At 37.3% G+C, this 26,696-nt stretch overlaps 1 protein-coding gene across 1 annotated transcript; it reads left to right on the top strand.

The window, feature by feature from the left end:
• The first annotated feature begins 15,892 nt into the window (after positions 1–15,892).
• On the top strand, positions 15,893–23,402 carry LOC133419596 (ATP-sensitive inward rectifier potassium channel 12). Its single transcript, XM_061708850.1, has 2 exons — positions 15,893–16,397; positions 21,072–23,402. Exon 2 carries the CDS (start codon positions 21,220–21,222, stop codon positions 22,522–22,524), a length of 1,305 nt encoding a protein of 434 aa, XP_061564834.1. The 5' UTR covers positions 15,893–16,397; positions 21,072–21,219; the 3' UTR covers positions 22,525–23,402.
• Positions 23,403–26,696: the final 3,294 nt, after the last annotated feature.

Raw genomic sequence — 26,696 nt, 5'->3', positions numbered from 1 at the left:
ATTTTGGCAATCCGGTTTTTCGAGACCCTTGGCCTAACAGAGCTCTGGGTGGGTTTTGGTACTGGTCGAAAATATCGTGACATATCAGTCCATACCATCTACTCTGATCTCGGTCCATCAAAGTCCTTGGCACTACCCCTCTTCAACAGCTTAACAGGATGTGACACAACTTCCCAGTTTCTTGGATGTGGCAAGAAGACAGCTTGGGCAGCCTGGAGAAGCATACCAGACCTCACCAACACACTAGTTGCTCTCACACACACCCCTGACCTCTTCAGTCTTGAGTCTGTGCATATGCAGAACATTGAGCGTTTCGTCGTCCTCATGTACAGCAAGGGGTGTGGTGCAGCTGGTGTCAATGAGGCCAGACATCGCCTCTTCACCACTGGAAGTAGATCACTGGAAAACCTCCCACCTACCCAAGCTGCATTGTTCCAGCATGTCAAGCGAGCGCTACTGCAGGCAAGTTTCTACTGGAATCAGGCAACCTCGGTCCAGCAGGAAATTCCTGACTTCAGTGAGTGGGGCTGGCACAAAGATGGCACTGGCACATGGCAACCACTGTGGACCACTCTTAATGATGCATCAGCAGCATGTGACCTTCTTGTACGCTGTGGCTGCCTCAAGGGATGCATGGGAAGGTGCAAATGCAATCGTATCGGTGTCCGATGCACAATCCTCTGCAAATGCGAAGGTGGGTGCCTTAATAACGAAGATGACAGCCATTAACTCCCCGCTTTGCAAGGAATGGAGACACAATAAAGAATGTGAATGACATTTTGAAGTTTTACGGATTAACTATTTTGATTACATTGTCCCCTACTGTCAGTTGTTTAGTTAAAGTTGAAGTTGTACTTGTGGACTTGTGGAAAAAAAGAAAAAAAAAAAGGCTGTGTCCCTAAACACATTTTGTTTGTCTTTTTCTGTTGGCACATATGCATTTTAATTGAAAATTGTTTGTTATTCGTTTATTGTTTATAATAAACAATCTACTGTTTTGAGTTGTGAAACATTGATACATACATACAAGTATAGCTTATAATGAAAAAAAAAAAAGAAAATGTTTTGGGCATAGCATCTAGCATGGCACACCAGAAATACTGGATTTTACCCCTATATTGCCTTTATATACCAACTTTGATGAGTAAAATTGACCTTGAGCGGTAATCTTGACCTCAAATCATTGAAATAACACCAGAATCAGATTCCACGATCCAGAAAACACATAAAAAGTGGTATCATTTATGATTCTAGGCCTTTCCGTTTTTTGGGGGGTGGCAGCCATATTGGATTGCGCAATATGGCAGCACCATGGGGCGCCAATCTTGGCACCCATCTTAAAATGATTAAGTATGGTATGGACAACATCTGTGCCAAATTTGGCGAATTTGCGAGAATCTGAACCAAAATATCCCCGGGGCCCCAGACTATAACAGAAAAAACGCTTTATTACTGATTCACTACAAATAGCTTGAATCCCTATAGAATATAACAGAAAGTGACTTAATTAGCCAAGTCAACTCAATTTTATGTAACAAAATGACAGAGGCTTCATGGCAAAATGTGTCCTGTCTGTATTACTGTACTTTCAAATGACCAAAGTGATTGGAAGTGCTTTAGCACAACATAAATATGCCTAAGAAGAGGGCTGATTTGGATGGTTTGGTTTAAGGTTTTGGCAGTTAGTTCTGACTGACTTTATTTTCACAGAAAATTCAGCTGTATCAGTATTTTCGACCAGGAGGAAAGATTTTCACAGGTATCACATATAACTTATCTCCAAGGGATGTTTTGTGCATATTGCCATGCACAATTGTTCAGCAATGGCAAGACTTACAATTGAAGCCTGTAAAAAAAAAATCTATATTATGCATTTTTTCGATAAAATGAACATGAACATAAATATGACAGAAATGGTGCAGGACTAAAAGGCTGACCTCGCTGCATCTGAATCCTAGTTGAATGTTTTTTAAAATACAGGCCAGTGTTTAGCTGGGATGCGATGGAGTTACAGGTGAGACCAAACCTCAGGGGATGTTCTCTGTTTCTAATCCTGCTGATGTGTGTATTGTCAGGTTAATAAGAGCCTCTCCCCAACAGTGTAACAGAGAAGAGTGGTGACTGCCAAGAAAGCACCTCTTCTTTCACGGTGCTGTGGGTCGAAGCCGAATGTTGACATGAGGGCTCAGCGAGGGGCCTCTCTGCCATAATGAGAACACCTCATTGCAGTACCTCCTGAGTTGGATAGTGTTATGAACATAGAGCATTACGTTTTAATGCATTTAATGTTTTAATGATTAGATTCGGAAAGGCATAGCTCAGTAAGTTATATTGTATACGGTGAGAAAATGAAAGGGCGCCTTCCACTTTGAAGTTTTAGGTTTTATGTGTCAACATCCATCCACCCATCCATCCATTTCCTATACCTATTCCTTTGCAGGGTCACTGGGTATGTGTCAACATGCCATTCAAAAATAAACTTAGGGAAATAAAACCTTGGATGAAAAAAAATCACATGACATATTAGACAATGTGATTATTTATTTAATGAAAACAATACCAAACCATGGAAGCAGTCGAGAACAACTAAATGAACTCTTATTGTTCTCACTGAATACAAGGGACCACCAGGTGCTGAAAATCAAATGAAAAAAAATGGCAATGATTTTAGAGAAGCAGTTATCCCTGCCCATCAATCTAGCTGCCTATCGTACAATGTCCTAGGAGGGTTACCACAAGGTCAGACTGTCAAATGCTTAGAGGGGGAGCTACAACTCACACTCTACAGGCCTCAGTTAGTGTGTTAAATGTTAAAGTTCATGACCCGTACATTTAGAAAAAGATTGTCTTTTTTGGAAGAGTTCTCTTTAAAACTAAACCTTGTCTTTCTAGAAGGAACTGTTAGCAACCATAAAGCTGTAAAGCTGCACTGTGATGCAGACTATGACTATGAATTATTGTGTAAAGCAAAGTATAGTGTCAACTGATGCTGGACTGTAACTGGGTCATTCAACAGAAAAGTGACTCCAGTAAATCTAAAAAAAGAAAACCTGGGAAAGAAAAGAATCAAGGTGGAACAATTTCTCCCAATCTGGATCTTATTATCACTGAAGCTGCTGTGCTTTTCATTTTGTACATGACAACAAGTTTGAGTCTAGTAACTCATATGTCACCATCATCATGAGTGCAAAAACAACTTCAAACCTAAATATATATAAAGATATATATATATATATATATATATATATATATATATATATATATATATATATATATATATATATATATATATAGTAGCATGATTTGGTCAAAGCTTCATTAGGAGATATATATGAATTTTGATCTTGCAGCAGATGTTACTTTTCTTCAGGTGCGCGGGTGTGATTGAGAATGAGTGTGTCCTCCACCAGCCCTCTTTGACAGAAATGTGAAAATTCATTATTTTCCCTCCTTTTACACATTGTTCTCTTTTAAAAATGAGAAAAATCCTGGAACTATTTGTTTTACGCTCCTACCTTTAAGCATGATTGAATACAAAGATTCCCTTAATCAATAATTTGCTTATTAAAAAGAAACTATGTTTGAATTAGCAATGAAAACCAAATCAAAAATTAAAACATCTCTAAAGAATATGAAGTTGAGACCTTTGCACAGGAATAGAAAAAAGGAAACGTGTTATTCATTTGTTTTGTTTTTGTTCTATCAGTTCTTACTCCTGATCAGAATTGTGTAGGATTTGTACACATTGCTTATAAATCAATATGTGGATTGGAGCAGCCAACTGTGTTTTCACTGCATATGCAAAGCATTTTATTGTGCAATACTTTTTCTAATGTGCATTACTCTTTTAAAACTTATATTATTTATCTTTTTGATTCATGTAGACTTTTTATTGATTTTGCAGTAAAAGAGGCAATTACCACAGTAAACTTAGAACACACACCTGCAGAGGAAAAGTGAAAAAGGGAAATGTTACAAATGCATCTGCAAAACAGAGACCTCTACTGAGGTCAGAGCAGCCAATATCAGTTTTAAGTAAATTGTGTGAACTTAAATTGTACTCATGATAGATGCATGTGGTTGTAAACTGATAAACATGCTAACAATTTATCTTTCATTTCAACTTCCTAGTATGAGGCTTGGCATCGCTTTGGGGAATTTTGTGTCACGGGGTCTGGAGCATGCAACGGGACATCTTAATCACCGATTGGGAACATTTTAAATTTGCATAGTATTTCATATGATCTCAAATGCTAGTTCAAGATAATTGATATCAAACCCCACAGTCTTAACATTTGCCAAAAATTGGTGTTCTCGCAAATATAATGAAGCTTGACTCTAAAAATTTCACACAGCCTCAGTCTATTTCTCACTTACACACACCCACGGCAAGAACTGTTAAAGAGGGAAAGCAATTCAAAAAGCTTAAACTAACTTAAAAACAGAGTGAATCCGACTGTCTTTTCACAGGTTAGTAACACTTAAACGCGCACAGGCATAGTTGAGAATCCTAGATTTCAAGGTAAATTTCTATCCTGGAGATTTACTATGTCTATAAAACATAGTGTCAGTTTACTTATTGTCCACATAAGGAAGACAAACCTTATGATGTGACAGTGTGAATACATTTAGGAATCAATTGCCTGACATGAATTAGACACACAAGATTATACAACATTTTATTTTTCAGACATTAGTCACCAATCAACAAAATATACTGGTAAAATTCCCATGTGCATACAGTAGCAGTCCAAAAAAGTTGCTGAATATCATCCCCTTCCCTGGCCATCCTTTTAAATCCAGCCTCACTGGAGGGAACAATGGCAGAAATGTTTGGCCTCTGGAGCCCACGAGCGAGGCCATTGAGGGCCTTGCTGTGGGATCGGATGCAGTGAATTAGTGTAAAGCCTCAATGGAGAATACAGCTGACGCAACGACACTGCTACAGCCTAGCTATCAACTCCTGCCATGCAACACTGGGCCTAACCTGAAAAGCTCTCCCATTGGGAACAATAAAAAAAAACACACACACACACACACACACATGCACACACACGTAGAACAATTTATATACAAAATAATATTTATCACTGTTATTTTTGCTTATAGCAACAGCAAAATGTATTGCCTATATTTTGTTTCCAGCACATTTGCTACATCATAGTATGAGATTTGAGTTTTGTGTCCAACTTTTGAGACTGACTTTGTGTTCAGCTTTTTATGATGATTCAAGAAAATCAAAAATTAGGTGCCAGATTTTGGGTTCATTGACATTTCAGCTCACATGAATTTCTGAGACCCCAACCTTCATGTCTTGACTGGCTGGTTTCAAATTTGCATTAAATATTACAGGGTTTGTTGGACGATTTCAGTGTTGATCTTCATGGTCACCACTTCAAAAACTTGGTTCTTAAGAACTTAGACCTTTTTTAAGTTTGTCTTTTATTATCTGACGCTCTCCTTCACCCTCTGTTTGTATTCTGACTGTTTCATGCTAATCATATGACGGTAATGTCATCAGCGCAGAAATCCCCTCACTGTGAACCCTCTAGACAATTACCTGCTTTATTTTCAAAAGAGAGTTAATAAGACATTATGAAGAATTTAAATTTGGGAGTTGGCAGGGTGCAGTCCGCATGACTGGCCCTACTGAAAAAAGTATTGACAGTCTTCTACGCAGCTATACAGGCTGCTGTGTGTCTGTTCCCGCATATAATATATAAAAATTGATTGATTCTGTAGATTTCAAACACATTGAACATCTCCTGAGGTTTAATCTGGATATAACGATATGAGTGGAAACTGGTGACTACCTCAAAAAGGTCCTTTTTTTAAAAATGTCAATGGTTTTATTGATATAAAATCGCAGATACGGTCATTAGATAAAATATTTTACATGGTTTCAACATGTCCTCTTTGACCGGCTTCTCACTAAAGCAGAACCTCTTAGCTCTGTCTTATGAATGGCATCTTGTTGCATTCTTGAATAGGCCCCAAGCTAAAAGGGCAAGTGGTATTTCACCATATGCCTGCATAAAACCACCATATGCGACACTGGTTAATTCATTTTCGGAGGCCACAGGCCTATTTTTCAGCATCTCAATATGCTAGTCAGATACAGCACATCCTTGGTGAAAATATCACTCATTAAATTATATCTCTAACTTCCAAAAGCTTTGCTGTTTGGTACATATCTGCCGTTTCTTGTGTCTATTCTAGAGACAACACGTATGAGTGTATGTAGGTGTGAAACTGACTGTGCCTGAGTGTGTGAAAGAGCATACAGAGAGTAAAGATCTTTATACGTGTGTGTGCTGGTGAGAGTGAGGGAGAGACCAAAGCACAGAGGGAGCGAGTGAGAAATCAAGGAGACAGTTTTAGCGATGCAGGGGGATAACAGGGTCTATAATGCCACTGAGAAAAAGGGTCAGCTGCTGGTAAATTTAGGGTAAAATTAGGGCTTAGCTGGGCTCGGCTGTGCGGAACAGACAGATGGAGGATCGGTTCCCAGGGAGCCAGACCTGCTACAAATAGCTATGTGTGGACACATCCTCCTTTGTGCACGTACATGCAATCACGAGAGAAGAACAAGGAGTCAAGTTCTAACAGAAAGGTACACCCACTCACAGACAAATCTGAAAACAAGTACATGGAACATTTTACACAACAACAAACACAGATTTCAATCAAGTCTAGTGCTGTGAATAAGAAGACTTATTCAGCAAGCAAGCAAGCACAACTGAACTTTTATGTCTTTTTCAACTGCTGCGTAAAGTCAGTCACCAGTCTCATTACTGGGAATAACTTATATCTACAGATACTGTCAAATAACACAGTGATTTTACTACCAAGGTTAGAAGAACAGAACACTGAGGGATATAGTACACATTCAATAACTCTGCTGGAGTTACAGTGTGCCTGGTGACTCCTAAGTGCTCTCCTTGTCCTCATTCTGCTATTTAAAGTAAGCCAATTTACAAGAAATGCTGGGGATTTTAAAACTTTGAAGAGTATAATTCACTTTGAGCAGAACTAAGTGTCCTGGTTGTGTGTTCATACACTTGTTTTCTCTGTGGTAAAGATGGACAAAGCTTCATTCATAATGATATCTTCCTTGACTATCACCTCAGAGCCGCATCACCTCAGAGCCCACATTCAAGTCCTGCACCTTCATGAAAATGTACAGTATAAAAATGAGCGCAGGACAGGTGCAGCAGTCCTACCTTGGGAGCAATTACTGTTATTACTAATGTTATTATAGTTAATGAATAGTGGCACCCTGTGGCACATTCAACCCTTTTATTTATTTAGTGCCACCTAAAAGAAATACTTCCAATCCTCATCATTAAGACACATTTATGTTTTAACTTTAAGAAAGTTAAAGGACTGGATAGAAGATGTTTCAAGGTTTAATTCCAATATGCCCTATCAATGATGGGCATGAGGCTAGTTAATAATCATCAATAGATTTCTACTGTTTTAGATTAGAAGATTCAAGAGAGAGGTAAACATTCTTTCAAGAAATGTTTGGTATTTGTGGATAACACATCTCTATTTCGTAACTCACCTGAATAGCAAGAACAATAAACTGCTCACATGTCCACATAATACTATGTATCCTGCTCACACTTTCACTCCTTAAAGTCAGAGTTTGATTGAAATTACCGTATTTTCTGGACTATAAGCCGCTACTTTTTTCATAGGTTTTGAACCATGAGGCTTATACAAAGGTGCGGCTATTCTGTTGATTTTTCTTCCACCGCTAGGGGGAGTGCTAACCGGAATTAGAATCAAAACTAAGACAAAATAAATGCAAAGAAGAATACGCTACTTCCTCTTTAGCAGATAGAAGTAGGTAGAAGCAGATTTCAAACAGATAAATAGATACATAAATACCGGTTATTTTCTCTTGGTTCTGTCCCGTTTTAATCAGCAAAGTTGCTGCCGTGTTAAAAGACACTGTTAGGAAAGGATCTATTTAGGTACAAACATGTACATCATTTACAGTTCAAAATTGTTCTGTACATGTAGTAAATATCTAATCTAACAACATAAATATCTGCGACTTGCATATCTTTTTTTTAAATAGAGCATATGCGGTTTGTATACAGATGCGGCTTGTATATCTTTTTTTATTATGTTTTTAAAAATAGAGCGGATGCGGCTTATATACAGGTGCAGCTTATAGTCCAGAAAATACGGTAGGTCTTTCGTTGCTAGCACTGACCAAAATGAATTTTAAATTGCAAATAAAAAAAACTGATGAGCAAATGTGCTAGTATATATAAAACTGTAGGTTACTAAAACAATGAATCCTGGTGGAAAGCAGTGAGGTAAGGGATTTCTTTGAGGAAACTGGATCCTGAGACGATTCATTTCCAACCCCCTGGGCATCAGTGGAAAAGGCAGACAAGAGTGTTTCTCCACGTGCTGCCAACATGCAGACACTGGGAAGCATAGAAACTGCCCCCCCCCACCTCTCAGCACATTAGATAACAAAACTCTTGTCAACAGCGAGGATTCAAAATTCAGGTAAGTTACATAAACTGCACAGTGGGTCTGATTCCTGTTGTCAAAGAATGAAGAAAATGTCATCCAATGTTTTTAGGCATCAATACTGCCCCCGCAAGCAGCAGCGAGCAGTGTTAACTATGGATTTTAACTGTGGAAAAGAATAAAGCTGTTACATAAACTCAAATCCACCACAGATTGGCATTAGCACCTGAAGGGGATAAAGTACACTCTAGCTAAGTGGAAGTGGAAAGAAATTAGGAACCATGGGAGGAAAAACATCACAGGTAGAATGGATCAACAAAGAAACTGAACTAATATAAATATATAGAGCAGATAAATGAGGTAATTACAACTCCGTCCATCCATCCATTCTCCACCGCTTATCCGTAATTACAACTCCTGCTCACAAAATGCTTGAATTTTATGAAAAATGCTTAAAAGATACTCAGTGAGCACCCATATAGCCCTAAATTGACCCCATCCAAACATCTTTTTTTTTAACGTGTTGAAGACATAAAACAGCAAAACAGGATGTACAATAACAGATTAAACAAAGCTGACATGACAAAAATGAAACATCTTGGGTTCATACTGTTTGCTTTTTTCCTTTTTTTTTTTTACTTGTTGAAATCAAGTAGGTTTACTCTAAAATGCATGTAACATAAATGCTGCTATGTAACCATTTGGAACCATAACTACTTAAAAATGATATATACTAAAGGTGATATGAACCACAGGGACTTATAATTACAGCGCACCAATACAATGTTGAAAGCCTTGTTTGTTGCAGCTGTGTTTTCTCAAAGAAAATGTTTTAATACATTTATCAATTAAATCACTATAAATGCAACTGGATTGTAAAAGTAATTACTGTAAATATACAACTCATGTTCAAATATATCCAGTTTGCAGTTTATTTTGTCTGGTCGCATGTTTTACACCCATGTACAATCTATAGATACTTATGTTACAGTTTATGTTATATATTATGTGTTTGGTTTTTTTGGGGGGTTTCTTGTTCTGTTTAAATCTTGAATGACTTTTGGCTTGTGATCTGTGTCATGCTGCTACAACGTGCCTTTAAATCACCCCCTTAGAGACGAATGCATTTTCTTGAATTAAGTTGAATAATCGGAAATACCAAAAGACTAAGACGAGGTTAATAGGTAATCAGTGTTTAAATGAGCTTGCTAGACAGTCTATTTAGGAATGGTCGCTGTGGTTAGGTACAAACAGCCATTATTTGAGAATTACTTATACTGAACATAGGGCTGGGCGATATATCGAGATTTTAATATATATCGATATATTTTCAAACACGATATGGTACGAGACAATATCGTTTATATCGATTTAAAAAAAAATATATATATATATTTTTTTTTTACATTTTTTTTTAATGATTTTGATATAGCTTATTTTCTGACAAATTGACTTGAATGTTTTATTTGAGATTTGCACAAATTTTTTGTCATTTGCACAACTGTCAACCTCAGTGGAAAAGTCTGCCTGTTACTGTCTACATTGTATTAATTGCACAGTGTATTCTAATTTAATTGTTATGCAGGAAAGGGATATTTGTTTTATTCTATTCAAGAAGCATTTTTATTCTATATATGCAGGCAGTTTATTTTTATTTCATTTGTTTTATACATTTTGATATTGTGCAGAACTCTGTTAACAAAGGTACCTGTGTGACATTTGGCACGAGGCTTTGTATTAAAACTGACTGTTTTTTTAAGGGTTTGCCTCAGAAAAAAATGAAGCTAACAGAGATGCTAACAGAGATGCTATGCTATAATGCTTTGGGGGAAACCCCAATTAAGGCACAGAAAAAATATCGAGATATATATCGAGTATCGCCATTTAGCTAGAAAATATCGAGATATGACTTTTGGTCCATATCGCCCAGCCCTAACTGAACACCTTCAAGCCATTAGATAGCTTATCTTTTACTTATTTGTTGCATAACTGCTTAGCTGACTGAAAAATACATGACATAAATGTGGTCCGCAAATAGTTAATGCTACAAGGTAAAATCGACAAACGTTACTGTCAGTAGTTAAAATGTCAATCACATCAAATCTACATCACTGCCACATATTTCCTTGATTCAAAGCATCAGCACCCTCCCACTGTGTGGGGCGGCCGGGGAAGGAAGGCTATTGAGCACAGGTGTAGAATAAAATGCATTTAAACTCTGTGTCTTCACATGTAGCCGTGGCTCTCCGTGACTGTGACAGTGTAGGTGTTGTGGAAGGCATCGCTGTGGTGCTGTATTCTCTTTTTTTTTTTCTCTTTTTGCATAAATCTGACAGCGTCATACTTGTTTTATACTGAGCTGTGGGTTAGGCTGACAAATATGAAGAGGGATGATGATATAGTACTGGAGATGTTTGTTGCTTGATGGCAGGTGACAGTGAACAGAGCATTCATTACCAAATTGATATATTATGGTCTAAGTTAAATTGAGGTTGAAATGTATAACACATACACCCCCTAAAAACAAATGAAGGGTTTATACTTGTTTTTAAACTTTATCTAAGATATTTCATTATGCAAGAAACACATATGCACTTTACCGCAGAACAACAACCACCTGGGCCAGAGAACGAGAGGACCTTTTCACAACTGCTTCATCCAGTGGGAGTACAGTAATATCACATTCCTAATTCCTGCTGACAAGAAATGTAGTTGCAAAAATGAAATGAACAGGAATGGCTCCAAAGCCAGAAATAGCTGCATCAGACAGGAGTCTCGGAGAATAATGTAATTGGGGTGCTTAGCGACAAGCTGAGGAAGGAGGCAGGGAGGAGGGAAGAGTTCATGGCTCTTCTGGGCTTCCACACAATTAAAACGATGCATTAGTGTAGGACAAATGATTGCTGGAATGAAAGGCAACAAGACAGAGGACGATCCAGTGACGTATATGAGCCTGCTGGTTTTAAATATCAAAATGAGCGACCGTAAGTTCTCATATCTTTACTTACATGCACTCTTTAATAGTACGTACACATGTTATTTTGATTAAATTCAAGTACTGTATATGATATCACGTCCACAGAAAGTATCTCCTAAGTTCCCCTTTGTGCGTCAAAACCCTCAAGATGATATTTCTTGATTATGATGGAGAGAGATTGAGCTGTCAGCAGCAATAAGTCAACAGAGCTCCTGTGCAGTGTCTGCCCCAGGCTAGTGTCATTGTATAAAAAAAAAATAAAAAAAATGAAATGCCACAGTCACTATCACCAGAGAGATTATGAAAAGTTTATTATTAGGGTCCCTCTGATTAATGCAAATTACACCTTGCTGCATAAAAGTGATAGAAGTAGAGCTACCTCACTATTTCCTGCATCACTTTTCCTCTCTCTCTTTTCCAAGATGCTTTTTCAACACCTAAGCAAGTCATCTGGGACTCTAATTTTCCCTGTCAGACAAAATCTCTTAAGGTGTGTTTTAAATGTTATTTACTTTACTTTAACTGTGCCTGATATGGCAAATTAAATCAGGTTTTACTCCCTCGTAAAGAATTCATTTAAAAAAAGAAAAAGAAAAACTACAAGTACAGCCTTTCTATTCACTCTCTTTTCGCTTCATTCCTGCTCTTGATGTTCTGAAAATAGTGGAATGTGTTATACCTGTAGTCATGGAAGCAGCAGTGAATCCCACTTAGCTGTTTCCCGAGGAGGTAAAGCCCTCTCATTTAGACGCAGACATGCAAAGGATACCTGAGCAGCCACGTGATTATGTTGCCGTTACACAACAAGGTATACAGTCTGGATGTGTGAGCCTTCTGATCTACTGTCCCCCAAGCTTGATGCACTATGGCATCAAAGTCTTACATGATGTGAGAACCGGTACAGTACCTGTTGACAACATAGACAGAGAGACGCCTGAAACGGAAACTTAGAGCTCCATTAGTTGACGTCCTTGGCCAAATACAATGGCCTGGTGATGATCACACACAAGCAACAGCAAATCACCCTCACAACTCTGAAATCAGAGGCTTGAAAAAGGCGAGAGAGAAGGAGCACAGAGAGAGAGAGAGAGAAAGAAAAAGAAAAAAAAGGAAAGAGGGTTCCTGCACAGATGAATCACAGATGAAGCACAGTGATAAAACTGGTACTGAGCCAGTATGGCTGTATTTAGAAACTTCTCACTCTTTCAACCCCCTCCTTTACTAATTGTCATCTCTTTTTTGCATTTGACTGATGACTGGTTCTCTGAAAGGATGTGAAAAAAGAGAGGAACACGCACTCAGCTCTGATGATAATTTCACATTTTGAAGCTGTCAAGTGTAACAGTAAAGTACTCAATAGTGGCAGTGCCTGAGAAAAAGCCACAGTCTGCTCCAAAAGTCGACTTCAGAAAAAGACCAGAGGCACGGGAGAACGTTGCAGACACTGTGTCACATCAAGATGCGCTTGCGGTGTGAACAAAGAGAGGACATCTCCTTTAGGTGTTATCTGTTTTATCTGGGAGACTTTATATTTAAAACACTGTTTTTAAACAAGAGGAGAGAAACCATCAGTGATGGGTAATGCTTTTACAATTTAAAATACTTTGGAATAGGATGGTATGACTGTCCTTCTACCAAAACACACATGCACCAGACGCACGTGTATCCCCAAGTCAATTGGGGTTGATTAGTTGTTGGTGACAAGTGTGAAAGGCATCAATCTGCAATAAGACACGGAACCCAGTAGCATGATATTTTGAACCCATATGGTCTTTCACTGGAGTCACAGGCAAGTGCAGGTCAAAAGCAAACACACGTTTCTGCACAGCTGCAACTGCTGCTGCAAAGACCGGGCAGTTTTTGCAATACTCACACACAGAAACATTATTAGATTTTCTATGAGGGTAAATGGTGGGATAAACCAGACTTACCTCCAGAGTAAAAAACAGTGTCAACCCTAATTCAATCACTCAGTTTAGGCATCTCTTGGATAGCCTTCGCACAGAGGAGTACTAATTTGATCGAGTATAGTAATATGAAAGTTGTGAATGCACCTGACTTAAATTAAATGTGTCACATGGCCCCCATCAGAGTGGAAAGCTCAACTTTCAAAAAAGAAAATCACACTTCAAAACATTCTTAGAGCTAAGAATTTCATCTTGCAGGGAATATATTGATCACATGACAGAACATAATTAGGTAACTGAATTAAAAGTTTTATGTTAACTAGACTCAAATAAAATTACGTTTCACAACAAACTCCTTTAAAGCATTAAATATTTTATGATAATTTCAAACACAAATGAACATAAAATGTTTCATTTTTAATCAAAATTCAGATTCACTTTCTTTCTTCAAATGTATGCTCCACTTGTCCTACTCCGATTACTGCATTAAACTAATAATATTGACGAATTCAATGATTCCTCTTAAAGGAGATCAGTGGATTTACCATGACAAACAGAAGGTCATAGCTCTTAAAGTTCCCATGATAGAAAATTGAATATTTTTATGATTTTAAAGACCATTTTACAGAGCGTGCACATTCAATTAAGTGTTTTCTTTTCTCTTTAATTTATATGTTAGAAGGTCTAAAGTGGGTTTGGTCAGAAAAGTGAAGCGGACCAATCACAGATGAATATTCTTTACAGGACACGGGCATTCTTTTAAATTTCTGTTTTTATAATTAAAAAATAAAATGAAATAAAAAAAATATGCAGGGACAAACCCACTCAGATTATTGTTTCATGGGACCTTTAACACACTCATTAAGGAATCGCGATTGAACTGTCAGTTCAAAACACTAAAAGTTTGGAAATGCTGCGCACGTTGATATAGAAATTCAGGTCAATGTAAATTACACAATGTTTTTGTAATTCACTTATTGTATAAGAAAAAATATTAACTCTTTTCTTTTATTCTTATGACACAACACCCTTTAAAACCTGTAAAACCCGGATATTTTTTTATATCACTTTTAGTGCAATGCATGATGCTATGTTAATAAGTAAGTTACATTCATTTTCTTTTTATTCCTTATAATTCCCGAGCCAAGTGAATGTAAAAAGATTGAAGTTGAAGTTGTTTAATAGTCCCTAATATGTACCAGTGCAATCACACTAAGTAGGAAGCAAAAAAATATTGGGGGAAGCATATGACATATCACACACAGTAACAAAATACAAAAATAGTTTGTTTAAAAATTGAGCTTCCTCCAGAATTCAGAGAGTAAATATCATCCAGTGCTGTGGATCAAATCCCTTTCATTTGTAATATGCAGGTTTGGTCACATTTATAAAAACAATGTTTTGGTAATTTGCTTTTTGGAGAATTCAGGTGTGTGCTAACACAAATCCAAAGATAAAGGACATCAGGAAGGATTTTATGGAAACAGTTGTTGGCCATCAATCTGGGAAAGGTCATAGAGGCTTTTCCAAGCAATTTGGTGTACATTGTTTATCTGTGAGAAAGGTTATTCACAAGTGGAAAACAATGATGACTACTGAGCTTGGATGTCCCGACAAGTTCACCTCAAGGTCAAATCATGCAGTGCTGAAATTGCAAAAAAAAAAAAAAAAACACGCGTTACATCTCAGTTACTCTACGGGCCTTGGCATTTCAAATGTTAAAGTTCATGAGGGTACAATTAGAAAAATATTGCACAAGTATGGCTTGATTGAAAGGTCAGGAAAAAAAACTATTTTCTCTTAAAAAGAACATGAAAATACGTTACAATACCGGTGTGGAAATGCTTGACCAGAATGCTCAGCGCTAAGTTTGGCAAAAACCGATCAGTTTATCAGCCACCACTTTACCAACTGTCAACCCCGGTGTCGGAGCAATGATGATTTGGGCTTGTTTTGCACACGTACAACTCTTCAACAAATGAAATATATATAAAAAGAGAAGAATATAGGTGTCACATTCTCAATCTGACTGAAAAGAGTACAGAAGAGTGGACCAAATTCCTCTATGCCCACATGAAAAACTGACAATATCGTGAAGAAAACAGTCATTTCAAGACTTCCTTAATTAGGTTGGTTATAGAAACTAAGAAACCATGTGGTGTACTTAGTTTTTGAAGCACTGCTTCTACATTTCGGCTTAGTTTTTGTTCAACAAATGAGGTCTACTACTGTCTACTTTTGATGAAATATGATGTTGCTCTGATAGTCTGCCTCTGTTTTCTGAATGATGCATCTGTGCATCAAGTTGTTGTCAACTGGTAGTGCCATGATGTAGGAGGGAGGGTGAGACAACAAGATACAGAGAGAAATAGAGGAGAGAGGAGAAAAGAGAGGGAGGGAGGGAGGCTGCAAATGGCAGCTTCTGTGACACCACATGAAGCAGGGAGAGAGAGAGACAGAGAGAGAGAGAGAGAGAGAGGAGAGAACAGCGGTCCAACTAGATCAGATTGCAAAAGATTGATAGAGAGAGCTGTTCGGGAAAATTAGACAGTTTTTTAGGAAATTGTAAAAGATAGACTTGATGTTGGTAAAAAAATAAATGATCAAAAGTAAGACGACCGGCTGAAGGAACTGCCAGAAAATGGAGATACAAAAACACGAATTTTCATTTGGATAGCTCTAATCAAAGGGTTTGCACCTGCTTTGCAAGTTCGCCACTGAGTGAGTAGCAGCAGCTCGGTTCAAGGTTCCAGCGGGATTCCTCTGGGTCAGAACTGTATTTCTGTGCTCGCAAAAGCTCCTGAAAATCGAGGGAGGCACACAAGATCAAGCAAGGATGAAGAAATTCAAAGGTGGTCTGTACCTTGTGCTGAAGATGATGGAGTGGTTTTCTTCAGTATCCGACTAACACACAAAGAAGGATGCGCAGAATGCTTCAGTTTGGTTAAGAGGGACACTGGGACAGAAGATACAACCTTGTAGTTCTGCAACCTGGTGTAGGACAGGTAGACATTAAGGTAAGAGAGGGGCAGAACAACTTTATTTTAAACTTGCAGCATGAGTGTCATGTCAATATCTGTGAGATGTTATTGTTCTATAGGTTCATGAAAGTGGCGGTGGAAGGATATGACCACTGTCCCTCTCCCTGAGGAGCACACCCAGTCTTTCTAGGGAAATTCATCAGATGTATACTATTAAAAATTCATGAATCATTTTCAAAAGATGTGCTTTCAAGCAATACATTTGGGTCTGAATTCCACTAAACTGCTAAATCTACTGCAATTTTTACTTAGAAAATATAATTTTGATGGCTCGAAGTTTATGAAATGAATTCAAGTGGATTTTACAGAATTACTTATCACGCCATTGGGGAGTAAAATGTCAGCTCAACAGCTCAAATAGAAACTTAGGCGATTTTTGTAGTTTTCAAATCCACCATGGTACAAGGCAAGAAAACACCAAATAATGCATTGCAATATGCACCTTTTCTTCAGTATGTAGTTCAATAAGATGTTTAAAATTCTGATGACTTCAAATGCAGGCCTGATTATCTTTAGGTTTTACCGCCAATCGATTTTCGATGGCTGAGAAGGCCCTTCCTGGTGATATCACAGCCTGATAACAAGCCACTAGAGAAAAAACAAAAATAAGAACTACTTATTGTAAATAAATGGTGCAGTTCAACCAATGAAGCTTGACCTTTTCTTGAATCTTCTACAGTATATGACAACTTTAAGCCTTTTAATTTTGTGCCCAGTTTTTTTACAAACACCTATTATATCAATATGTTTTATTATATCAACCTATTATATCAATATGTTAAGAAATAAGTGCACTGGAGCATTTTTTTTTTAATGGCCATATATTCATTATTTGTTTTAATTAACATTTAGTAGAGAAAAATATCTCACCCCATCATATTTAAGATAAATATAAATTCTTACATAAAAAATTGTGAAAAGTATATTCCGCTCTATACATTTCTAATTACAAATTGCTGTTTCTAATGAGTCAAACAAACAAATTACAGTCACTTCTGTAAATATATATATATATATATATATATATATATATATATATATATATATATATATATATATATATATATATATATATATATATATATATATATATATATATATATATATATATACAGTATATATACATACATATATTTATAGAAGTGACTGTAATTTGTTTGTTTGACTCATTAAAAACATTTAATTTTAGGGTCAGACAGTAAAATTAACAGATTTATGCTAAATAAACAGATAATGTCTGCAGCACATATTACCAAATCATTGTCAACCAAGAGTTAATAAAACCCAGTGTCCTTGGAGAGGAAAGTAGACACATCCAGGTGTTAATGGATAAATGTGTCGCCACCAGTATTGCACTTTTCTGCCATTTCACAAAATATTCACTGGTGTGCAGGTACAAAAGAGGACACATGCATTGTTGACTGACAGGTGAATGACCTCATTTTGCCTTTCAGATCAGCGCATTTCAATGATCTAAAAGGGATGTTTAGTTGGATTAATAAAAAACAAAACAAAAAAAACAACAACATATAATTTGCTAACTTTGCCCAAAAAATTATTAAGTTAAATTAAATTTAAAAAGTATTGCATTTGAAGGAAATATGCTACAGCTTACTTAGCAACACAGTTACTTAATAATGTTTCAATAACACAACAGTCTTATGGAAGTGTTATGTTCGATGTTACATTCTAGACAAAAAAAAACAGTTGTAGGTCACTTGAGACTAGGTGAGTTCCATGTGGCGAGCCATAGGAAAATACAGTGACACCTGAGCCTCCGCTCTTCCTTCATAATGGCCTTGGGAGGTGAGAAGGGATTGTTCAGCTTCCATAGCTCTGTTTTCTGCATCCTTGTCTTGAGATGAAGAGCCATGTCCCACTAGGCTTCATTGTTCTGTTCAATCCCTTCTATTATTATTTTTATTTATCCTAATCAAGAGCAAGCTTATCATCTCGCCTTTATTTACTCTTCTCAAGCCTTAGGAACACATAGCCCTCACTAGGTCACAAAAAGGTTATTGAAGAAATTATTAAACATAGTGCAAATTACATCCTTTGATGCATTTTGATACATATACTTCAGCTATGTGTGTTTGTTCTAAATTGTCATTTGAACAACACCACAAGGACTAACATCTAATCCAAATAAAGATGTAAACATGTAATAGCAACATTCAACTTGTATACTTTGTTTCGTTCATTTCTATGCTGTTAATAAGAAATAGTTTGTGTTCCCTGTCCTGTGTTTTGAAAGTGGGTGTGAAGCTATATTTTTGCTACAACAAAGACTCAACTCTAGCCCCCTTCATCTCTAGCTATTGTATCCCACTAACATGTTTATCCCCTCAGAAGGACAGTCAGATTTAAAGAGCTGCCTGTGCAGCGACAGAAAAAAGTTTCTAAATTATGGTTTGCAGTTCTAAGTGACTTATGTAATGACTCCAAAGATGATGACTTTCATTTGGCCAATTGATTCGACACCTGACGCTGTGAGACTGTAGTTTGATGAGGAGACTACGTTGTGGAGGGCCCAGGACATGCCTGTAGACTGGAAATATAATGTGACATGCAGATATGAATTTGAACTAATTTCAACCAGAAACCACGTAGTTTGTGCACATTTGCTGCCTGTTATATAGTCACAAACACCTGCCCTTAGTGGGGGATCCTGACGTAAAAACAAACAATCTTTCTCAAGCCGTCTGTTCAAAAACTGGCTAATTACAGATGGCAAGACATGTTTTTTTTTTTCACATTATGGATTTACAGATTTGAGATGAGAAAAAGATTCTATTTTTAGGATTAATAGTTGTGCTCCTTTGAGAGTTATTTTGTTAAAAGGCAAAAAGTACATTTTAAAAGCTTTTGCAAGTATATAAATAACCGATTTTGCTGCAGTAAGTTTTCTTGACCCAAAGGAAATGTTGTAGGATCTGGCTTCAGATCATGAGAGCTCCCTCCTGAAAGAGTGTGAGTAAGAAGGATATAATGCGTGGCATTCGGTAGGGCCTTTGGGATTTGGGAGCACACATGAGTGAACTGTTAAGTCTTCTGGGTCCGAATCAGACAGGCAGACACGCAGTGGATGTGGCCAGGCGAGCTTTGTGCACCCAGAGGAGCCTCAGTCCAGCTCCCATGAGTAAAAACTCCTCGACCACGGGGCTGAACATACACAGCACTGGTCAGGTTATCTCCTGCCTGACTGAGGTAACAATTTGAAATTATGTTCTGACATAACAAACTCACCTAGTTACAAACTGACATTCTATCACTCGTATATGAATGTGTTTTAAATTGATAGCTGTATTGAAGGTTACGTGATATTTTTAGTTAAAATACCAATTATAAACTTTATACATTGATAATCACAAAAAATACAGCTTATCAGACCAGGGAGATACAGTAACTACATCCTTATTTTATAGAGCACCAAAGAAAGGGGACATACATTTACTGCATCTTCCTAGCATGATTAATAACACTGCAAATCGTACAGAATGGGGTCATACGAGTAGAGTCCTTCTCGCTCCATCTGAGTCTGAAGCATCTGGAATTGCATGTCCAATGAATCAGTGGTACACACACAAGTCCCTTAGGACTTTAAATACACTCAGCCAACCTCCTTTCTATTCCCCTAATATAAATATTGTAGTGAAAGGACAATGATAAACTTGGGCCGCAAGAGAACAGACAGGGGAGCACAGCCTGTCTGTTGGATGTGTGATGACGGCGCAGCATGCTATTGACAGACTATAAATACAACCAAGATGTGCTGAAAATTAACATCTCCCCTATGCTTGAGAGGCCTAAAGTATGACAGGCATACTCATTTTATAATGCCAAACTTGACTATTCATATAGTGGTCAAGTGATGTGCTCTGAGGCAAACTCTTCACTGTCTCGGCCGACATCAAAGGCAGGAGTGCCATTCATGGAGACCCAGGTGGATTCTGAGTTGTGATGGTTAAAGTGAGGAAAATGATGAAGAAAAATGAGTGAAAATGAGCTCAAGTAACCACCAGATTTATGTTTCTAAACTGACGGCTTTACTTGAAATTATCACAAGAAAAGTAAAATTTTCACAGCAATATTAAAAACACTAGAAATCTATAAATTGATCATTTTTGTATCATTTATTGTTTAAAGTTAGACTTGGGATCAAGAAAAACTCAAGAGCATATGAACTTCAATAACGCTGATTGTATATTCAATTGGAAAATATTATGGTTTAATTTAGAAACAATTACAATTTGTGAATGTCCACTTTTTTCAAGTTATCAATAGGCAATGAGAGGGAAACACGTTTTTTCTTTTTTTTTTTTTTTTTTTAATAGATGGACTATAGTTTTCCAGTGTTCCCAAACTCTCACTCTCCCTTGACAGAAAAATGTATGGACATTTTTGCAACGTATGTAAAAAAAAATGTTCAAAAAAGAAAATAGCAATGATGATAATTTGTGATGCAGTATACTGTATATCAACATATCCGTTGCTGTTGTTTTGGGGTCCATAAGTGTAACCTGTTCAGCAATGTTGCACCAGTGTCATTTATTTATAGCTTTCATGGGTTTTCTTTGGTTTATGTTGAAAACACAGCATGTATGGTGTGATTTGGCCATCATGTTGTTGACACATGTTGTCTCTCTACAGGGATTGGATTCACCCACAAAGCTGCCACCCTGCTCCCTAAATGACTCACTAAAATGCAGCTTAGCCAGTGATCAAGCTGTGATCACACACTAAGACTTCAGGCCTGCCCTTCTGCTCGAACTCTGCAGCTGGAGGCCTTGTACGGAGCATGAGTGCGGGAATGATCAACCGCTACAGTATTGTGTCATCTGAAGAAGAGGGCCTCCGCCTCACTACCATGCATGGCATGAACGGCTTTGGCAATGGCAAGATCCACACACGCCGCAAGTGCCGCAACCGTTTTGTGAAAAAGAATGGTCAGTGCAATGTGCAGTTTACTAATATGGAGGAAAAGTCGCAGCGCTACATGGCCGATATTTTCACCACGTGTGTAGATATTCGCTGGCGCTGGATGCTGGTTGTCTTCACGCTTGTGTTTGTTATCTCATGGCTGGTCTTCGGCCTAGCCTTTTGGGTCATTGCCTTGCTGCATGGAGATCTAGATAACCCAGCTGGAGATGACAACTTCACTCCCTGCGTACTGCAGGTCAATGGATTTGTGGCTGCATTTCTTTTCTCCATTGAAACCCAATCTACCATAGGGTACGGCTACCGATGTGTGACTGAAGAGTGCCCAGTGGCTGTGTTCATGGTAGTCTTCCAGTCGATAGTGGGCTGCATCATTGACTGCTTCATGATTGGTGCCATCATGGCAAAAATGGCAAGGCCTAAGAAGAGAGCACAAACACTGTTGTTTAGCCACAATGCAGTCATCGCCATGCGGGATGGCAAGCTGTGTCTCATGTGGAGAGTAGGGAATCTTCGCAAGAGTCACATTGTAGAAGCCCATGTCAGAGCACAGCTCATCAAACCTCGGGTGACCGATGAGGGGGAATATATTCCTCTAGACCAGATTGACATCAATGTGGGTTTTGACAAAGGCTTGGACAGGATTTTTTTGGTTTCACCGATCACTATTCTCCATGAGATTGATGAGGAGAGCCCTCTTTTTGGGATCAGCAAACAGGACTTGGAGACAGCAGATTTTGAGATCGTCGTCATCCTCGAAGGGATGGTTGAAGCAACCGCCATGACCACGCAGGCTCGCAGTTCCTACCTGGCTTCCGAACTCCTTTGGGGTCACAGGTTTGAGCCAGTCTTGTTCGAGGAGAAGAACCTGTACAAAGTGGATTATTCTCACTTTCACAAAACCTACGAGGTGCCGTCCACCCCACGCTGCAGTGCCAAGGACATGGTGGAGAACAAGTTCCTAGTACCCAGCTCAAACACCTTCTGCTATGAAAATGAGCTGGCATTCCTAAATCGCGACGATGATGAGGAGGAGGATGTTGGTGGTGGGAGCCGGGCACTAGCAAATCTCAGTCCAGACCGGAACAGCCGACATGAATTTGAACGCTTACAGGCCGTCAGGTCACTGGATCAAAGGTCATATCGCAGAGAGTCAGAAATATGACACCCCGATTGACCAAGGTTCAAATTTCAATAACTTTATCCAAGACAAAAATGCAGAACAATGCAAAGTGCCATAGGACAAGCTGACTACTGTTAAAAAGTGGAAAGAAACATGACAGTAAAGGCACACAAGTGGAAAGTATAAGTAAGTGTGCACAGCTTAGAGAAAACATGGTAAGGAATGTCTACAATCAAGGAAAAGGCTAGAAAACACCTTCTTCCTACACAGAAACTTGAATTTTTCTTTTTTTTTCTCCACATGCTCATTTTGAGTTTGGAGTGTTAAATGCTAGTTCATCAACACCTATTATGACAGTACCTTATAATCAACTCTTTGGTGTAAATACATTTCTTAGGTAAGCTTTGTTTTGTGTGCGGAATCATTTTCAAAGGAAAAAAAAATGAAAAGAAAAGAAAAGAAGAGAAAAGAAGAGAAAACATTTTAAAAAAACGACCTCCGACAAGTAGAAGTTGAGCTCAGCTTGCGTTGATGTAATTTGCTGGACTAGCGATCAGAAAAAAATGGAAAGTTCATGCACGTCAGCATTCAGATACAATGAGCCATAATAAAACATCTGATCATGAGCTTCAGAGAAAAACATGATCTGGTTTAGCTTCACCTTGGTGATGATAGATTTCTGAAGCCTATATTCAAAAGAGGAAATGCAGGATAACTTAACTGCACATAAATGAGTGTATTAAACCATACCTAAACTGTATAAACACTTTATTTATAATTACCGAATGCCTCTTACAAGCCATCAATGTCATGGCTTGGCTGCACATATGCAAAGACTATAAAATAAAATGAGAAAAAAACTACAAACCCATAAACATTCTTTGAGAATGCTTCAGGTTTAAAAAAAAAATCCAGATGAATACTAAGAAATGTTACTAAAAGGAATAACTGAAACTTTTGATCTCACAAAAAAAAGCACCTTAAAGTTAATATTTACTTTCCAAGGGATTTAATGACCGAGTTAAACTAAAACATCTATGTTGACATGTTCTATATGGAAAATGATACAAACTGACGCACAATAGTCACAATTGAAGTATAATTGTATAATAAATTATCTATGCATATTAAATACATCAGGGGACAGACAGTGCGATAATATTGTGCAGTGGCATTCCTTTAATCGATAGTTAATGAATGGAAACAAAAAGATGCCAAAAAAGTCAGTTTCCAAGAGTTGCTGTTTTTATCAAAACTCTCAAAACAAGCACATTAAGATTTCTAAAGCGAAACAGTGGTCACAACATCAATCTGCATTGGAAAAGTAAAATTATATCCAACTGAAAGCGCTGAACTCCAGGCATAATAAGGCCAGATGTATCAATAATACTTTCGAGATACATCAGCTCACTCTAAATTGAATTTAACATTGACAAGAGTCCGATTTACTAGTTCATACCATTGTTATAAATACAGTCTAGCCATGAATTAAATATAGTTGGATATAGGCAGCTCAAAACGTTAGTCAACTATTATAATTATGAGAAATGTATCTTTAGTTAGACTAATACCAATATACACGAAGAACAGAAAATAAATCTGCATCTCCTTGTTTAACATTTGATTCTTGCATATACAAAAATGGCATACTGTAGACAGTTAAATGCATTATAGCCATTTGCTAAACCAACATTTTGAGACATGGGAATAAGGTCTCAGTGGAAGCAATACACACCAAAACCTTTTTTTCTGTCTTTTTTAACTAGCAATTTACTTTTAGTTTACTTCATCATCATACGTTAAACAGTTAGAAATCCAAAGAGAGGTCCAAAGGGTCCTAAAAGTAGAACAATGTTTTTGGTTGTTTTTTGTTTTTTTTTTGTTTGTTTTATTTTATTTTATTTATTTTTTATTGTACTTGTATGCATATAATTTCCCATATTTGATACCAAAGTAATGAAGTGCAGCTCAGATTTAAGTTCTGAAGTGATTGTTCCCTGAGTAATCTTCCAAAGCCAGTTCAGATTAATCTTGAAAATTGTGGAGTAAAAAGTTAGAAAATGACCCCCTTACAGATTTGAATTATTACTAATATATGAACTATTTTACTCATTAAAGCGAATAACATGATAAACCAAATCAAGTTAAATGACAGTTAGTTGGTATATTTGCAATTACTATATACAGTAGTTTGACACAAAATGATATTGCATGACAGCTTTCTTTCTTTGGCATGAACAATAGAACTTAAAATTGATCCCTTTTTCTAGATGCCTGGTCAGAATTTAACATTAATTCCTGAACATATTTATTCAATTGATTGTTTTCTAGTCAAAGGCAGGGTAAGTGGTTTCTAGACGACGTCACGTTTGTTGACATCTGAAACAAAACATCAACACAACATAGAGAGACAGCCCCTATATTGTCCCACTCACGCTCCATTTGAAAATACACCCTGTAACAAACTCTACCCTCAACCCCAACCTCATTTCATGTGAAGGAGCATGAAATGAGGTTCTAGGTGTTTTGTTTTAAATATACAATGTATTCACAAGCATGGTGAGACAATATAAACTAAAAGTGATGAGAAAAGTTCTGGGCTCATAAGCGTGTAGAATTCATTACCCTGTCTTTAATCTATTGCTTCATGAAAATATCAATGTTATGTTCCCATTAATCAGTTCAAAGGTAACTTTTGCACATAAAAAGCTTATGTATGTGTAAAGAAAGAAATTAGTTGGATATGGTGGAATATGAAAGCAAAGATGAAAACCATAAAATGGTTGTTATGTTGGTCACAATGACTAATATTTTCCTAGTAGTTATTTAACTATAGTACTATGTTTGAGTCCATGATGGTTCTTAGTTATATGTTGCTCTTTTAGAAAATTGTAGGATGTAGTAAAATATGCATAGACATTTTTTTGGCTGATAAGTGAAGCATTCTTTACCCGATCCTAAACATTTATTATGCTCATTACCTTCTGGGAAGGTTGTGTACTTTAGAGTGTGAAATCTCTGCACCTCTTCATAAAATTTCAGTGGTAATAAAGGTGGAGAGTCGACAGCCGTATCACTAAAATGCATAGTTCTATAATTTATACAGAATATTTTTGTCAGAGATTGTTTTAGCTTTGATGTTGCCCACCTGAGCCCTTAAGAATAAAAAAAAGCACACGCAAAACATAAAGGTTTATAGTGTAAAAACCATCATAATTATCACAGGGAGAAGCCAGGCTGAGCAAATTTCCTTATTTTTATACAAACTTCTTTTTCATAGAATACAGCAATCAATATTTGTTTTTACAAGAGTACTAAATTTAAATCCATATTAAGACTATTGAAAGATGAAACCTTATTGAGTTTGTAGTTGTTAAATTTCTGCTGTTTTCTTTCTGCACAAATGCTCATGATTTAACAGGTACTTCTCTTAAAGGGATGATTGGAAAAAAACAAAAAACGTTTGACCTCTGTAAAAGTCTTCCTCTGTCCAGCAAGGTGTCTACTGGGCGTTTGATTTTGATTAAGTCATTTAAATTATTCAATTAAAAAAAGTTACTATGAAAACAGACTACTGTTTTTTATCTTATCTTTTGCTGTAAGTGCTCCTGGATTGTACTGCACTGTCAGGTCCAGCTCAAACCCGAGACATGATCAACCTTGGCCTGACATGCGCAGACTGGCATGTGCAGAGGTAAGAACGTAAAAGTGAAAGGCACTCAAGCTTCATGTCACCACACAGTCATGTGACTTTCTGGTTTGTTTCTGGCCGGTTCATTCAAGAAGGCTCATCAATTAATCACGGTGACACAAGAACTACCAGTAGGGCCAGGGGCCTTTTGGCCCTCTTGAACTACTGAAGAGGCCTACAGCTGAGTTTCTCAGATCAATTGCTTAACAAGAGAAGAGTGATCATCATTAGTAAATATCTAAGAAAGGAGTGCAACCTAAAGGTTAACAACTTCAGTGATTTTAAGTGTAGGAACATGCGGCAAGAAATTTGTTTCTGAATAATATGCAAGTACGAGAATGATATTCGGGGCAGTTTTTAAAATCTTAAACGAAAAGAAAACATAAAACATATGTTGCCTTTTATGTGCAAGGATGAGTTTGATATGAAATATGGATCCACTTTTAACATTCAAGACAATGTATAGTGAAGATGTGAAAAAATTGTATAGAAGACCACCGCTTTATTGTTATGACTGTATTCT

Source organism: Cololabis saira, chromosome 19 (genome assembly GCF_033807715.1).
Source record: "Cololabis saira isolate AMF1-May2022 chromosome 19, fColSai1.1, whole genome shotgun sequence".
Taxonomy (NCBI): Eukaryota; Metazoa; Chordata; class Actinopteri; order Beloniformes; family Belonidae; genus Cololabis; species Cololabis saira.
The sequence above is the reverse complement of the archived record's forward strand: the minus strand, read 5'-3'. Positions and strand labels throughout refer to the sequence as shown.

Excerpts from the sequence above, each read along its gene's own strand:
- LOC133419596 (XM_061708850.1), top strand. The coding sequence starts at position 21,220 with ATGAGTGCGGGAATGATCAACCGCTACAGTATTGTGTCATCTGAAGAA.